This window comes from Sceloporus occidentalis, unplaced genomic scaffold (genome assembly GCF_023333645.1).
Source record: "Sceloporus occidentalis isolate IW3139 unplaced genomic scaffold, rSceOcc1.0.p SCAF_4, whole genome shotgun sequence".
Classification (NCBI taxonomy): domain Eukaryota; kingdom Metazoa; phylum Chordata; class Lepidosauria; order Squamata; family Phrynosomatidae; genus Sceloporus; species Sceloporus occidentalis.
In genome coordinates, this window is record NW_028316984.1 from 200221220 (window position 1) to 200237708 (window position 16489).

The following is a 16489-nucleotide window of genomic DNA, read 5'->3' on the forward strand; positions in this document are numbered from 1 at the left end:
CACAGTGGCTGCTTTTTGGATGTACATTTTATATTAAGTTGTCCACTTTAACCCCCATGATCTTTTTCTGATCAGTCATTGCCACCAGCATATGTGTAAAGGTAGGATTTTTTTACCCCACTATACATAATTTTACACTTGCTTTGTCTTTCTAATGCAGTGCCACTCAAGTGGTGGTTCTGGAGCAGTGCTGGTCCATGAGCCATTGGCTGCCAGTCTACAGAGAGTTTGCAAGAAAGAGAAGAGAACAGCTGCAGCTAGTGGTCAAAAATATGTTACCAACGCTTGCCATTTTAGGCCACTTCTTTACATCAGTCAGTTTAAGAAGCACTGTTCTAATGCATATTTCCCGGTTTTTACCATGCTAAGTAATTTGATGTAATCTGCAGGCATGGCTGCCTTCTCCTTCATCACATCATTGATGAGCAAATTAAAAGATCATCATCCCCCCCCCCCCATTTGCAGTTCTCTATCAAGAGAACAGTTTATATTTGCAGTTCTCTATGATGCCAGTGTGGCGTAGTGGTTTGAATGTTGGGCTAGAACTCTGGAAATCAGTGTTCAATTCCCCACATGGCCATGGAAACCCACTGGGCGACCTTGGGCAAGTCACACGCTCTCAGCCCCACAAAACCCTGTGATTGTTTAGTCTTAGGGTCACCATAAGTCTGAAACAACTTTCTGACACACAGCAACACCAGTCAACAACAACAACAACAGGTACACAGCAACAGCAATCATGAGAACTGGCTTGTTTAGTCTGACTTGTTTAACCACTTGCTGATTAGTAAAAATACTAATCACCTGCTCTGTTCTCTTGGAAACCTTTAGTGAGGGGATTGTCAGAAGCCTTTGGAAAGTCCAAATAAACAACAAGGTCCAAATCAGTTCTATTTGCATACTTTTTGACACAGCTAGACACAGTGTAACTGGCCCTTCCACCAGTGCCAGGCTTACTGTCAAGTAGGACTTAACTGTAGTCAAACTCTACTGTGTAGTCAACTGAACTTTGTTTCTTTTCCCTGCTGCTTTTTTAAAAGGAGATTTTACCTGGGTTGTTCCTGGGCCCGTATTCTTCAGCTATGAAAAGCAAGGTAGGTTTGCCTCTTGATTCACTTTTTTCACAGTCTGTTTCTATGGAGTATATCAGTCAGAACTAAATTGTACCTAGGCTCTCGAATAGTGTTTAAGGCTGTTTTATTTTTGCCCTCCCTCCTGACTTAAATTTTTATTTTATTTTATTTAGTGGTCTAAGCTGCATGGAAAATAATTGTAATTGCTGGACATTGCTTTTAGTGAATTATTTTATTTTTACCCCACTGTTTTAGATTTTGCTATTATGTTTGTATCCCCCCTTTGTTATGTTTGTAAATGTTATGCTCTTATCCTCCATGAACTCTGCCTAAGGAAAGGTGGGGTAGAAATATTTTAAATGAAAATAAGTAAATACCACTTAGGAATAGCCACATGTTTTCTCACACAACACCATTTATCCCTGAAGATCTTGATACTGTTTATTGATCTCGTGTATCTTTGTTTCAGTACTATAAACTGTAAGAGGAAAGGTTCAAGTGGATGTGAAAGAGACTTTTGGGAGACTGTCCATTAATGTGATTTTAAGTAATCCGAATTCCACTGAACTTTCAAAATAACTAAGTGAATATCTTAATGAAGGGCCTAAATACACTAAGGGCACCAGATCTTGTCTGATCTTGAAAACTAACCAGGATCAACCCTGGTTGATACTTGGATGGGAGACCACCAATGAATACCAGGTGCTGTACACTATATTTCAGAGGAAGGAAGGAAGCGGCAAAACCACCTTGCATAAGAAATTCTACAAAATCCATGAGCTCATCCTAAATAGACAGATGAGTTGAAGGCACATACACACACACCTTAATGAAACAAAACAACAGGTTGAGTCTCCCTTACCTGGAATTCCGAAATCCAAAATTGTTCATATAGGTGGCTGAACTTTGCTTCATGCAGAAAATTATCTAAAACATTTTGTATAAAATTACCTTTAGGCTATGTGTATAAGCTGTATATGAAACATAAATGAATTTCATGTTTATATATCTCATTACGTATATGCAAATATTCCAAATAAAAAAATCCCAAATTCTAAATACTCCTTGTCCCAAGCATTTCTGATAAGAGTAACTCAACCTGTAGCTATATATCACCTACTCAGAATACAATTCTTTTACCGTTAAAGTTCTTCCTTCTATGTTTTATCAATCCTTGTTTAAAGGAGTTCTCATTTCTCTCTCTGAAACTTTCTTTTACAGCTCCCTATACTTCAGAAGCATGGAATCACCCATGTAATATGCATAAGGCAGAATATTGAAGCAAACTTTATTAAACCAAACTTCCAGCAGTTATTTAGGTAAGACTCCCATAACTTTGCTTTGGAAATGACCATCATAAAGCCATGTCCAATTATGTTCTTATTGCCTAAGTGTAATTTTCAGTAATTATAATGCAAAAGAGAGTAGCAGGCAACATCTGTCAAGTTTTCAGGTATTTGGTTGGTACATTGTGTGTTAGTAGTCAGCTTACTAGTTCATAGGTAAGTTGTTTGAAAGAGAGATAAAAGTAGTCAAATTACTTTTTTCTTCTAATCAGTATTATAACTTGGGAAAAGTGAGGGAAAGAAGATTGAGTGATGATGCAAGGACAAGGTGTGCTAGGCTAATGTATGGCATGTTCTGTCCTGTTGAAACTTGAGACATATTTCTTGTTACCCCAGAGTTACACCTGTATGATTTGTTACTGTTTCCTCTTCTAAATGATCCTTTATTTTCACTTACTGTACATATATTCCAACAGCGGAGTGATTGACAAAATGGAGCTGTCATTTTATATCTCCGTGATTCAAGAATTACACGTTAAGGATGTAGTTACAGGGGCATGTTTTGACACTAGCTTATTAGAATTGTAGAGCTGGAGGAGACCCCAAGGGCCATCCAATCCCACCTCCATCTGCCATGCAGGAATACACAATGTACTCATGATAGGTGGCCATCCAGCCTTTGTTTCAAAACCTTATTTATGGAGTGTGGGTTGCCTCTCTCTTCACCCAAGTACTGATTTTGGTTATATTATTCCTAGTTCAATAAAAATGTTTGTCTGTTCAGATTAGTCTTTTTGACAACATTTAAGCAGTAGCCCATGATTTAAAGTACAAATTCCAACTTTTCACTGTAGGGCAAGGATGGGCAAAGTGTGGGCTCCATTCAGTCCCCCCCCCCCCCCAATCCTTCCTGTGGGCTCACTGTTGGCTAAAATCAATTTCCTTAGATTTCTGTTTCATTTATAAAAAATAATATCAGCTGAGTCTCCCTTACCTGAAATGCTTGCAACCCGAAGTGCTTTGGATTTTGGATTATCTTGTGTGGGGTGGAGAGAATTATGGAATCTTTACATAATGGGATTTCTTGGGAGGTGGCACTCAAGTCTAAATGTGAAACACCATTATATTTTATATAGAGCAGATAGCCTGAAGATAATTTTATATATAATCATAGAATCCTAGTGCTGAAAGGACCCCAAGGGTCATCCAGTCCAACCCCCTCCTGTGCAGGAACTCACACTCAAAGCTGACAGCTGGCCATCCAGACTCTGTTTAAAACCTCCAAAGAAGGAGACTCTACTTCTGTTTTTAATAATTTTATGCATCGATATTTCTGAACCATCAGAAAGTAATAACGCCACTGTCTCTGCAACCAATGTGGACAGTTTTGGAAATTGATTTTTTTTTCAGATTTTAGAATGCCAGATAAGGGATACTCAACCTGTAATTGATTGTAGGATTGTTATTTAATAATGAGTGAAGGGATTTTATTGGTTGAAAAAAAATTAAGTATGATAAAATAATATAAAATGGGAAGTGTCTGTTTTTATCTGTTTTAAGCTCTATCCCTTTTGCCATACCCCTTGGATGCGTAGGCCTCAAGCACTTGTCCAACCTGAAAAGTGAGTGCCATCTCCACAGAAGTTGCCCACTTCTGCGGGAGAATCATAACTGTTTTACTGTTTCAAACAGACGATCCCAGGTTCCTTCTGTATTCTTTGCAAACTTGAGAGGTAGAGACCTTGAGCATTCTTGATCATTCTCTGTTCTTTGCTACATTCTCTGTTACATTAACAGGTAAATCACTTCCTCTCAACCAAGAGTCACACAATATATATACCCCACACACCTCCATGCCACCATTTTCTGAAGATGCCAGCCACAGATGCAGGCAAAATGTCAGAAATAAATTCTTTCAGAACATAGCCACATAGCCCCCCAAAAACGCAAAAAACCCTATTATTTGTTCTCTTGGGAACTTGACAAAATCTCTTCTTAACAACTTAAAATAATTTTGCTTCCTTTGTTTTGAAGATAGGGGATTCAAGCATCAAATTGTGTGTTACACTGAAGCATAATGTGCCAAAAGCCCAGCATGGGAACGAAGAGCTGCCATATACAGAATCAGACCATAGAGTGGTTTTAATTGTTTTTATTAAAAATGCTGATTACAACCCTGCTGTGAAGGAATGCATATTAAAATGCAGTAGGGATGATAGGGTGGTAGAGCAGTGCCAAAGATCTCCCTTTGGCAGAGATGGGCCAAAGAACTCTGCTGTGGATAAAGACACAGAAAATCTCTCACATATCCTGTCAAATATGCTTTGTTTTTTTCTCTCACTGCCAAAAATCAGCTTCCTGCTTTCATCTGCAAGTAGCTGGTTCAGCCTGTTTCAGTTTTCTCTGACATAGGAAATTGATCCTTAGCACTGACAGAAAAGACAGGAGGTATCTTGGCAGAAGGGAGGGAGGCTTTGCCTTCTCTGCTTCTATAATAAGAGAAAGTTCTCAATGCTGTTGTGGGTGGAAGAGCAGCTGCAATGCTGCACAAACGGCTCAGCTGTGATTGTGCTGCTCCAGCAGCCTTGCTCATTGGAAGGAGGTGTTGGAGGGCCACATCTGGCTGCTGAGCTGTACTTTTCCCACCTTCCTTCTTGGGCTTCAGGGAGATTCTTCCCTAGCCAGAGTTTTTAAACTCAGGTTTTCTGTATACAAAGCATGTGTTCTGCTTTGTAAATCACAGACTCAGCCCATCACACTTTATTGACGATAAAGAAACCTTGAGAGCTGCTTGATAGTAAGGAGGTGGAAAGAAGGAGAGCAGTGAGGCATCACTTTGCTGGTTAATTCTCCTTGCCTAAGCCAGTTCAGAACCAGTGAGGTGTAATGGTTTCAGTGTTGAATTGGACTCTGGAGACCAGGGTTTGAATCCCGCCTCAGCCATGGAAGCCCACTGGATGACCTTGGGCCACATCATACTCTCTCAGCCTCAGAGGATGGCAATGGTAAACCTCTTCTGAAGAAATGTGGCAAGAAAATCCCTTAGGGTCACCATAAGTTTGGAACAACACACAAGCCAGTTCAGCCCCATGAGGTTTTGGATGTGGTCTGATAAAAGCATTTAGTCATTGAAATGGAGTGGTAAGCTACCTCAGTACATGAAGCTGCAGCCCAATAGGTTTATCCTATCTCAGGATAGGGTAACAGCCTTTGAACTTACCATTCTTTATAGCAGTTTCAGAGGATAAGAGAAATACTTTCTAGGCCAAATGTCAACACTTTTGATGATGAGCAGTCCTTGCTGTGTACTTAACAGACTTATTTTAATTATAGGTATTTAGTCTTGGACATTGCAGATAATCCCATTGAAAATATAATAAGATTTTTTCCAACGGTAAGTGTTTTTCCTACCTTGTCAGTTAAACTGTTCCATTATCCTACCTTTCAGAAATAATGTGCATTAATACAACCTTGTGAGTGGGCAATGAGGCAACCTGCCTGCATCCCTCTGTTTGATGAACATGTCACTTTCACCAGCAGTGATTGATAATAATACTATAGGTAGTATTTTATATGGCTTATCTGCATGTCTTCTCCTGCAGTGTCCTCCTAACAAAATGGCTTTGTGGATCAAATATTAACTGGTAGTAGTGCTAGTTGTCATGGTTACAATTCAGGAAGTTCTCTTGTACAATCACCAGTAAATAAATGGGAACTGTACAAGAGTTCAGTAGCTGTTTTGCATAGTTTCTTTCAAAGTGAGTTGTGCAGATGGACTTCCTAGAGTTGCTGGGAGTTGTAACCACCACATGGATGTTAAAGAAGAACAAGGCAAAGCATGTGATTCTTAACTTAATAATGCTAATGTACTACTATCCTTTATGGTGATTTAGCTGTATCAGCATATGGATGTTTTTGGTTGCTATAATGGGAATGGAATCTCTTTTTCCCCCCTTTTAGACTAAGGAGTTTATTGATGAGAGTTTACAAACTGGAGGTATGTGCCTTCAATTTCCTATTTGCTTATGTAATTTAGGAAGTGAGAAAATTTTGTATGTTGCAAATAGTTGTTTTTTCCCCGGGCTATATTAATATAGAGGGGATTGCACTTTGTCATTGCATAGAGCGGTTTTTTAGGTTACAAATATACCTCAGTTAACAAAGTACTTGCGTTCCTGAGCTTTGGTACCAGAGGAAGAAATAACATGGAAAAAATAGGGCTAGGTCCCTACACCACAAAAAGGAAGAGCAGTTCAATATGTTTCAGCAAACTTTTTATTCAAAACTAACATTATGCACATGTGAAATGAAACATGTTAAGTAAGCCTTGCATAAGCAAACCAAAATGTTTTGAATCTTCTAGAAAATGCTTGAAAACTTCTTCCAAAATGCATGCTTGGGTGATTTTTTAAAAATTTATTTTGAAAGCTTCCATTTTCCTAACAATTTCAAATTTGGTGGTAAAACTTATAGACCTATGCTTTTTCAAGGTCCCAGGGCAGCTGGTGTGGCAGGCTAACCTGCTTTTCCTCTTTTCTTTCTCTTTTGTTATTCACACATACTAAAGAAGTGATTCTGGAGGCAGCTATTTACCTTGCCTGTGGTACATAAATACACACAATACAATACAGTAGGGCCACCTACCATAGGCTCACCTAGAGTAGATACCTGTTCTTTCTCAGCTCAGGCTTTATTTCATTGTTTACTACAGACATGCTGCTGCAACCCAACCTGAAAGACTGTCTTTCTCCAGGCCTCCTTCACCATCCTTGCAATGCCAATGCTGCTCAAAACAAAACAAAACAAGCAAACAAACAAAAACCTTCCAGCTAGACAAAGGACAAGAAATAAGGAGGGCTGGGCTGGGCTTCTACAAAAACACTTTGTTAAAATGGGCTTCTATGTCAGAGGCTTTGCTTACTGAGGCTTTGCCAGGGAATAAGTCAGTGTTTATTATCGTCCCAAATCAAAATAAATCTCTTTGGAGTGATCCTTTTAAACTGGGTAAGAAAATAGTGGCCCTGTAGATCCTTTTGCACTGCGGTTCTATAGCCAGCATAAATAATGAGCAATGATGGGAGTTGTAGCCCAGCACCATCTGGAATGGCACAAATTGCTGGCTGTAAAATAATCTTTCAGAGTCAAAGAACAGTGTCTCCCATCGACAGGTTGACCCTTGTAATTGATGTGTAGCATTGGTTGTTTATGCAGATTTTCTTGCTGGAGTGTTAAACCATGTGCTAAACTGGTTTGTATTTGGATTGCTTTTCTCTCATTGGTTTGTTTAGAAGAGAAATAGCTTGCCTTTAAATCAGATGATCCACAAGGCACTTTACTGTAGTCTACAGTACACAAGCACCCATATATATGCATGCATATGCATGTGTATGTGTGCATGTGCAACTAGGCATCCACACATACATCGTATACCACAGACATGTGGAACCCAGTAGCCTTTAGTTCCTTGGTTAATTGCAGAGGCCAGAGGTTCTTGCCGTTACGTCCGCCTTGCTAGAGCCGTGTCATCTTCCTGCACATAGATGTAAGTAAGCTGCGACAGCTCCTTCTCTGGCTGCTGGATAGGCCTCCTTCCCTTACTATTCTGTCCCTCTGAGGTAGTAAGAGTGCAATCTCCCTGCAACCCTGGCCAGTGTAAGCCATGTTGTGGAACAAGTGGTGGACTGCATGATGGGATATAAATAAAATAACAGTAATATAAAATGTCATGAGTGTGGAAATTCTGCTTTTGCATATAAAGTAACTTTCTTCATTCTCAGGGAAAGTTCTTGTCCATGGGAACGCAGGGATTTCCAGAAGGTAACAAAGTTCACACTTTAAAAAAAGAAAATATTCATAAGGAGTGGTCAACATACCTTACTTTGTTTGTTTTTCTTTTCAGTGCTGCCTTAGTTATTGCATATATTATGGAAACATTTGGAGTGAAGTACAGGTAAGGACATCCATGAACCTGCTTTGCTCTATTTCGAGGGAAGGGGTTTGCTTACTTCCAGAGCATATATTATTGTTATTTATTATATTTATTTATATCCTGTTCTTTCCCCAAAACTGGGATTCAGGGTGACTTAAAGATTAAAACAATACAATTAAAAGCATAAAAAAGTTACATTAAAACAGAATTAAGTAAGTAAGTAAGTAAGTAAAAGTTTATTTATATACCGCCTTTATAAGACCAAGGCGGTTTCCAACATACATACAACAATACAGCAATATAAAAACATCAAAACATAGTATTAAAAACCTTTTACAATAAAACAGTAAGCACCACAATTCGTGCCAGCTTGACATGCTGACGAAGGGGGCGAGGAGAGAATACTTTAGGGGTCAGGGAGTCAGGGGTAAGCTTGCTCGAACAAGAATGTTTTTACTCCCTTCCTGAACTGGGTAAGGGAGGCGGCTGAGCGGAGCTCAAAGGGCAGCGCGTTCCAGAGGCTGGGGGTCATGATGGAGAAGGCCCTCTTAGTGGTGGCAACTAATCTGGCCTCTGGAACCCTTAACAATTGCTGCCCAGTTGATCTGAGTGTGCGGGGCGGATTGTACGGGGAGAGGCGGTCCTCTAAGTACCCTGGGCCCAAGCCATTTAGGGCTTTATAGGTAACAACCAACGCCTTGTATTGCGCCTGGAAGCGAATAGGCAGCCAATGGAGGTCTTTTAAAACTGGTGTTATATGGCTGGTTCTAGGTGTATTACAATTAAATTATTCTAATAATTAAATTAAATTATTACAATGTTAAAATGGATTGCATAAAAGAATAAAAGATAGTGTTTAAAATATTATAAAAGAATACAACGTCCAGCCTGTTCATTAAAAACTTTCTGCTTTAAAAGCCTGTCTGAACAGGGAGGTGTTGGCCTGCTGGCGGAAGGCCAGCAAGGAGGGGGCCATTCTGGCCTCCCTGGGGAGGTGTTCCAGAAACTGGACTTCATTTCCATACCCAATTTGAATTGACATTCTCACATACCAGTGGCATATATATGTCTGTTCCAGATTTCCACTCCACTATATTCATCTGAGGAAGTAGACTGAAGTCTACGAAAACTCATGCTGCCAATGTCTTTATTTCAGTAGCGTGCATTGATCTGATCTTACACAAGACACCTTCATACTATTTTCAGAGCTAGTAATTTGTGAGGCTGAACCAAATTTCACATCTAGAAATTAAAAACAGATTTAGAAATGAGCAACAGCCTTAATAGATCTTCATTCTTAAAATGTTTAAGTATTGTATAGCTTTAAAAATCATTATTTCCCCCTAAAAATTAGTTGCATCTTATTAAAGCAGAGGGATGAAACTTGAAAATAGTGTTTCAGAAGATGTAGGGGAATAAACAACAGCCGATTCAGCTGTTTCCTTTCTGCTTAAGCCATTCCCCCTTTCATTTTTACTCTTGAGCTTCTGCTGTATTCAGCAATGAAAATGGTGCAGACTTAGCTGTTGCTGTGCTGCTGGCAGAAGGAACTTCAGTGAGGGGTTCATCTGGCTTTACCAGAAAGGATGGAAATAGTGTGCTTGTGTTTGTTAGGGCTAATGGTAGGGGTTTAGGCTGGCTGTTGGGATGGGATTAGGTCACCTTTCTTATGTTGCAGAAGGAATGTTGCTGTGTACTGGTAATTGTGGCTCAAGCACGATTATGAACTGTCTTGGTCCAGTGAACACAAAATGTGGCTTGATCCTTGGGTGTCAGGGTTCAAATTCTGCTTCTGCCCTACAGTCATTTTACCTTCTGCCTCACTTTTCCATTTGTAAAATGGAAGTGATATTCCTCATAGGATTATTATAAGATTGTAATGCTCAATTTGAGCATTGCTCCAGTTAAATTATGTAATATATTATGTATTTCAGTTGCCCTGTTCCCTTCAGTAACCCTTGCTACCAGATGTCCTCAGATATGCTTAATGATTTTACTAATAATTTCAGATGTAGAATTTTTTGGAGAGAGAAAAATCTGTAAACATTATGATCAGTAAATAATTGTGCCACATTACTGCTCTACACTTTTATAGTGGTGCTATTCCACTTCTACTGTTCTGGCTACCTTCCATTGCATTATCAGGTTTGTAGTTCATTGAGGCCTCAGAGCTCTCTGGCTGAGAATTCTAAATGCCTTTCCTTAAACTGCAAATCCCAGAATGCAACAGGAGGCAGCCAGAGCAATTAAAGTGGAATAGCAGCACTATAAGACAGCAGTGTGGTAATCTAGGTCGCCTTTAGTAATGCTAAGCAAAATTTTCCTCCATTGGGCATGACTAATATGTGGATCGGTGATTTCTTGAGAACTCTTGTGCATTATTTTAAGCTCCCTTTAGTGGAGGAAGAATGCAAGCGTAACTAAACAATACCAAGATAATGAGTCAGAAACCAAATACAAATTCATATTAATCCAAATGAAAATGTAGGGTTTTTTTCTTTTATAGGGATGCATTTACATATGTGCAAGAAAGAAGGTTTTGTATTAATCCCAATGCTGGATTTGTTCATCAACTTCAGGTAAGTCCTTTACCTATCAGTAAGACAATGAGGGTTACTGCTGGCAGATATCTTATTGACACGGAAGAAAAAACAAACACAGGATCTTGTCTTTATGTTGTGATACATTCATTTTCAGCAGTAGATAGAGGGAGTTTTGTCATGGGGTTGGACTGAATGGGTCTGTGGCCTCTTCCAGCTCTATGATGCTGTTGCTTGCTCCTCCCTTTTGCTGTGATTGGCAGGGAACTAAAAGGGTTTGAGAAGCGCCTACTTGTGAGAGCAGCCTAACTACAGATTGTAGTTGGTTTACAAATTAAGTTGATCTGTAAACCAATCTGCTTTACAGATTGTAAACTGCTTAGAGAGTGCTGAGTTCACTATTAAGTGGTATAGAGATGTAAATGCTAAATGCTAAACTAGGAAGCTGATTTTGTGAAACAATCCAAACATTTCTCAGTGAAACCCTAATAGAAAAACAGATAGTAGTCAGAATAAGACAACGGACAAGAAAAAAACTGTGATGACTTAAGACAGTGAAATACACCCACACTTAAAAAACAAAACTAATGACTCAACGGTGTGAAGCGACAGCTAAAAAGGCCAATGCATTTCTAGGCTGCATCAATAGAAGTATAATGTCTAGATCACGGGTAGGCAACCTTTTTGAGTCGGGGGCTGGGTTGCTGTCCCTGACAACTGTGGGGCCGAACTCAAAATGGTGCCTGGAGCGGTGCGGAAGCTGTGGCGGGGGCGGCAATTGGCGGCAGGACCGGGCTGGGGCTGGTCCCAAGGCCTCGCCGGGCCAAATCCGGCCCGCGGGCCGTAGGTTGCCGACCCCTGGTTTAGATCAAGGGAAGTACAGTCTGCCCTCCGTTTTCGCAGGGGATCCATTCTGGACTCCCCCCCCCTTGGGAAGACCGAAACTTGCAGATATTCAAGCCCCATAGGTTTGAATGGGGGTACATGCCTGCAAGTGGCCTTGGGTGCATGTCCCATTTTAGCACCCTCCGTTTGCTCCTTGCGAGTAAGCGAGGGTCGCAGATCTTAGGTCTGTGAAAACAGAGGGGCAATTGTAATAGTGCCACTCTATTCTGCTTTGGTTAAGCCTATCCTGTAATACTGTGTCCAGTTCTTGGCAAAACAATTCAAAAAGGATGTTGAGAAGCTGGAGACTTCAAAGGAGAGTTAGTAAAATGGTGAAGGGTCTGCAAACAATGAAGCCCTATGAGGAGAGACTTAAGGAATATGTTTAGCCTGGAAAAGAGAAGATTAAAAGGTGATACGATGGCCTTGTTTAAATTTTTGAAGGGATGTCATATTGAGGAGGGAGCAAGCTTGTTTTCTGCTGCTCCAGAGAATAGGACCCAGCTCAATGGATTCAAACTACAGGAGAAGAGATTCCACCTCAACATTAGGAGGAACTTCCTGTAAGAGACGTTTGACATTGGAACACAATCCCTGGGAGAGTGGCGGGGAGTCTCTTTCTTTGGAGGTCTTTTAACATAGGCTGGATGGCCATCTGCCAGGGATGCTTTGATTGTGAGTTCTTGCAACGCAAAATGGGGCTGGACTGGATGACTCTTGTGGTCTCTTCCAACTCTATGATTCTAATGGGTTGGGAGGATGTTCTTATTCCACTGCAGAAAACAGATAGAGGTTTCAGCGTTCCTTTTTGCAGATGTGGACAGAGAACATTCTAGGGTGGAACCAGACCTCCCTTAGCAAAAGGGCAGGCACAGTGGTATTTCCCTTTTTAATGGAATAATTGATGAGCCTGAGCCATTGGTTTGAAGCAGTTCTGCACTGAGGAAGCCTTGGCAAAAGTGAATATTGAATATTTATTGCTTCTCAAATGTGGAAGGAGAGTTCCAGCTGGCAACCTGACAGACATTAAATAAAGAGCCATTTTTAGAGAGAAGGGGCTGCTGTGCTCCTTGCTGAAGAGCAACAACCTTCCCAGGCAACTGAACCCTTGAGGATTCAGAGCAGATCATTAGCGATAACTTTATCTACTTGCTGGAGTTGAGTTGAAGATTTCACCACCCATAGTGGCCGGCTAAAAGGAAATGAAAAGACAATGAGACACTTGAAAGGTTTTGGATCCCTTTTAGAAAAATATGCATCGCCCTTCAAACATCTAAAGTGTGCCTTTCCTTTGCCAGAGGCTTTGAACACCACTGACAAAGGGATGGCAGAATCTCTTCCTGTGCATGGTGAAAATCAGAATTCACTTTAGGAATGTAAGTAGGATCTAAACAAAGAACTAATGAATCTGGCTGGAGTGTATACAGTTCCTTCCTAGCCAGGAGGGCTTCTAGCTCACTTAAACTATGCATGGATGTGAGTCCTGTCAGGAAAGAAAAGAACCTTCTAGGTCAAAACTAAAGGAATGCTTTTATGGTTGACTCAAATGCCCTAAGTACTGTATGCGAGTCTATGTGATGCAGTGGTTTGGACTACAACTCTGGAGAACAGGGTTTGAATCCCTGCTTGGCCATGGAATCCTACTGCGTGACGTTAGGCAAGTCACACTCTCTCAGTCTCCGAGGCAGGCAGGCAAAAGCAAACTCCCTCCAAACAATTCTATGGCAGTCACCATAAGTCAAAAAATACTTAAAGGCACACAACAACATCAGTACAGCATGCAGATCCCAACAAGGATAGCAGTGAAGTTTAATAGGAGTAGCTGAACATAAATACCCCTTAATGTGCTGATGAGAAACCAGTCTTATATGGGCTAGCTTACCTGTTTATTTATTGTTCCTTTTTCTGGCTAGCCTGTTTAAAATACTCCTCATTCCAGCTGATAGAATGTGATCTTGGCTACATACGATTCATAGGGGTTGGGCTTTTCACACAGCCCCCCTGAAAAACTCCTTAAACTCCACAGAAAAAAAAGCTTTGTGGTTTTTATCAGACTATCTGCTGAAATTGCAGAAATGCACGTTATTGCACATGTGGCCATCTGTCTGTTTTGTATGCATTCAGATGGCTGTGCATTTTCGGCAGAGGGAGGGTAAATAGGTGCAAATTTGCACAGGAGCATGAAGCTAATTAGTTATTAATGCATCTAACATGCCTGGGCTGCCCTTGATGGAGGACAAAAGCCAGCCTGGAGTTGCTGAGGGAAATTAAGAGTGCTGAGTGTTATAGAATACTATTGGAATGAGAAGGAGCCGTAATCCAGAGAGTAATGTTCTCTTTCCACTGTGGGAAAAGTTACTCCTCCTATCTTATATCATGAGATCTCAAAACAGCGAAAACAATTTAAAACAATAAAATAATGTAAATAGACTGTAAACATATTAAACCAGCTGACAAGTTTTTTTAAAAAAAGCAGATTAAAACTGTTAAAATGTAAAACGATCTGCACAAACTATTTTGGAGTGAATCAGTCCCAAAAGACTGTAGTAAATGGCCATGTTTTTTACTTGGAGCCTAAATAAAACCAGCTTTGCTGCTATTTTGGACTCCAGGGAGATACCACAGTTGGGGTCTTCCAGCAGAGAAAGCTCCCTCTTGCCTCCTCACTGTATTGATTTCATTATGAAAGACAGAGGAGGGTCCCTCTTCTGCGGAATACAATTATTTGCATTTTCTCTGGCTGTCTCTTTCTCAAACAATACTTTGGAAATTAATATAGTGTATTGTTATTGCTTGTTTTGGTTCCTGCATATATCTGAGTACTTGAAGATGTGATCAGTTGATCTTAGCTGGCAAAGTAAGCTAAAATAATGTGGTATTGAATAATGCTGAGACTTCTGATCCCAGGATGCTGAGGATTCTGCATTGAAGCTAGTCAGTTGTAAGTCCATGTAGAATGGCCAGTAGCCATTGCATTGTTCCCAACGACAAGGGTCTTGACACCATCTGTAATAAAAATTGACGCTGTGTGATACAGGAGAACCTCAGTTTCCATCCTTCTCTGAGTCTTCTGATAAGCTGAAAGTATCCTGCTTGATATTCACATATTCCAGTTGAGGCTCAAGGCTCAATCTTGTGGCTTCTGGTTGTAGTACGCCTTCAGGTTGTTTCTGATGCCAAGCCATTTATAGCAACCATAAGGCGACCCTATCATGGGGTTTCCTTTACAAGTTGTTCAAGGGGGCATTGCCTTTGCTTCCCTCTGAAGCTGAGCATGTGTAACTTGTCTAAGGTCACTTTGTGGTTTTCCATGGCTGAGCGGGGATTTGAACCCCGGTCTCCAGAGTTGTAGTCTAGCACTGAAACCATTACACATCGTGTCACACTTGTGCCTACCTAGTCCAAATCCTGTTGTCAGGCCCATCTATAGTAGACCCAGTAAATTAATAGTAATTTTGCAAGTCAACACTTACGTAATGCCACTGATTCAGTGGGTCCTTTCTGCTGGGGAGTATTAATAAAGAATTTGGGCTTATATTTCTTAATAATTATTTTCAACTTGCAAAACTGTTCTTATTTGAGATAGCATGCATGGCTTTCCCTACTGCACCTTCCTTTTGCTTTTTTGTCCCGAGATCCTTATTCAGGTAGAGTCCATTTACTAACTGTTTCCACATACCTTTCTTAGGAATACGAAGCCATCTATCTAGCAAAGTTAACTATCCACATGATGTCACCGCGACAGCTGGAACGATCACTGTCTGTTAGTACAGGTGAGAAGCTTTTTCTTGTACTTATAACCAGATGTTTTTGTGATATACTTGGAATCTTTGGCCTTAAATTATCATTTTGAGATAACAAAACTTAGCTTGAGGAGTCTCCCAAAATTAGTTGATAGCAATGTGAACAAAGATGGGAGATGGTTCATAATGGAAAAATCTGATTAAACTTCTGCAGCAGCCTCAGGAGAGAAGTGATCATTTGAATAAAAATGGCTTGAAATGCATTCAGGTGTAAGGTGACTGGATCCGAAACAAAACTGCTTTGCACACTACAAGTAATCAGTAGGAATCCATTAATTATTTTACTTTTCTTATTTTACATACACTAAGCTTGGCTTTCTGGTTTGCCTGTATAAAGAATTTTCAGGGGAGTTTTTACCATCTGAGGCAAAACCGAAATAATTTGCAGAAACAGCTCTGGTTCCACTTGAACTGCGGCTCTTTTTTGGGGGAAGACTTTGTATTTTGATTTTCTTGATCACTTTTTCCAATCTCTGACCTGTTTTACAGGAAGTCTGAAACGTACTCATGAAGAGGATGAAGAAATTGCCAATATGCAAGCAGCAGCTCAGAATGGTTGATACCAAGGGCACCTTGGACTTGCTGTTTTTACCTGTGGCAGCTGCTAATCTCTGCAAGATGAACAACCAGATGTACTTTTTTTAAAAGGGGAGAAGAGTCCAACTTCCTTATGCAAACCTGCCCCTCCAGTAGCACACCAGGCGACATTTTAAAGGTATTGGATCCCTTGACTGACTACATGGCACTGATTGTTTTACTCCTCTCTTTTGTTTTTTACACTTTATAGTTTTACCCTAAACCAAGACTTTGGACTTGCAAAGAGGTATTACTGCAATAATGCACTTTTCATACTTGAAAATTTCTTTATTTGTATTGATAAAATTATTACTTAAGCAAAATGCAAGGGGGGGATGATTTGTTTATAAAGTTTTGTGTAATTTATAACAAGAGTATTTAGTAAAAAAAACAAAAC

The 16489-nt window shown here is 40.2% G+C and overlaps 1 protein-coding gene across 2 annotated transcripts in view; it reads left to right on the forward strand.

The window, feature by feature from the left end:
- Positions 1–16489, forward strand: part of STYX (serine/threonine/tyrosine interacting protein) — a 35015-nt gene extending 18526 nt beyond the window's left edge. Inside the window, exons 3-11 of one of the 2 annotated variants that reach the window (XM_089522896.1) lie at positions 1041–1094; positions 2295–2392; positions 5693–5753; positions 6320–6356; positions 8137–8176; positions 8259–8309; positions 10795–10867; positions 15402–15486; positions 16006–16488. In XM_089522896.1, coding sequence (XP_089379022.1) covers positions 1041–1094; positions 2295–2392; positions 5693–5753; positions 6320–6356; positions 8137–8176; positions 8259–8309; positions 10795–10867; positions 15402–15486; positions 16006–16076 — 570 coding nt within the window. In that variant the 3' untranslated portion in view covers positions 16077–16488. Of the gene's footprint in view, positions 1–1040; positions 1095–2294; positions 2393–5692; positions 5754–6319; positions 6357–8136; positions 8177–8258; positions 8310–10794; positions 10868–15401; positions 15487–16005 lie in introns of both variants that reach the window. The other variant, XM_089522895.1, reaches the window with a different exon arrangement.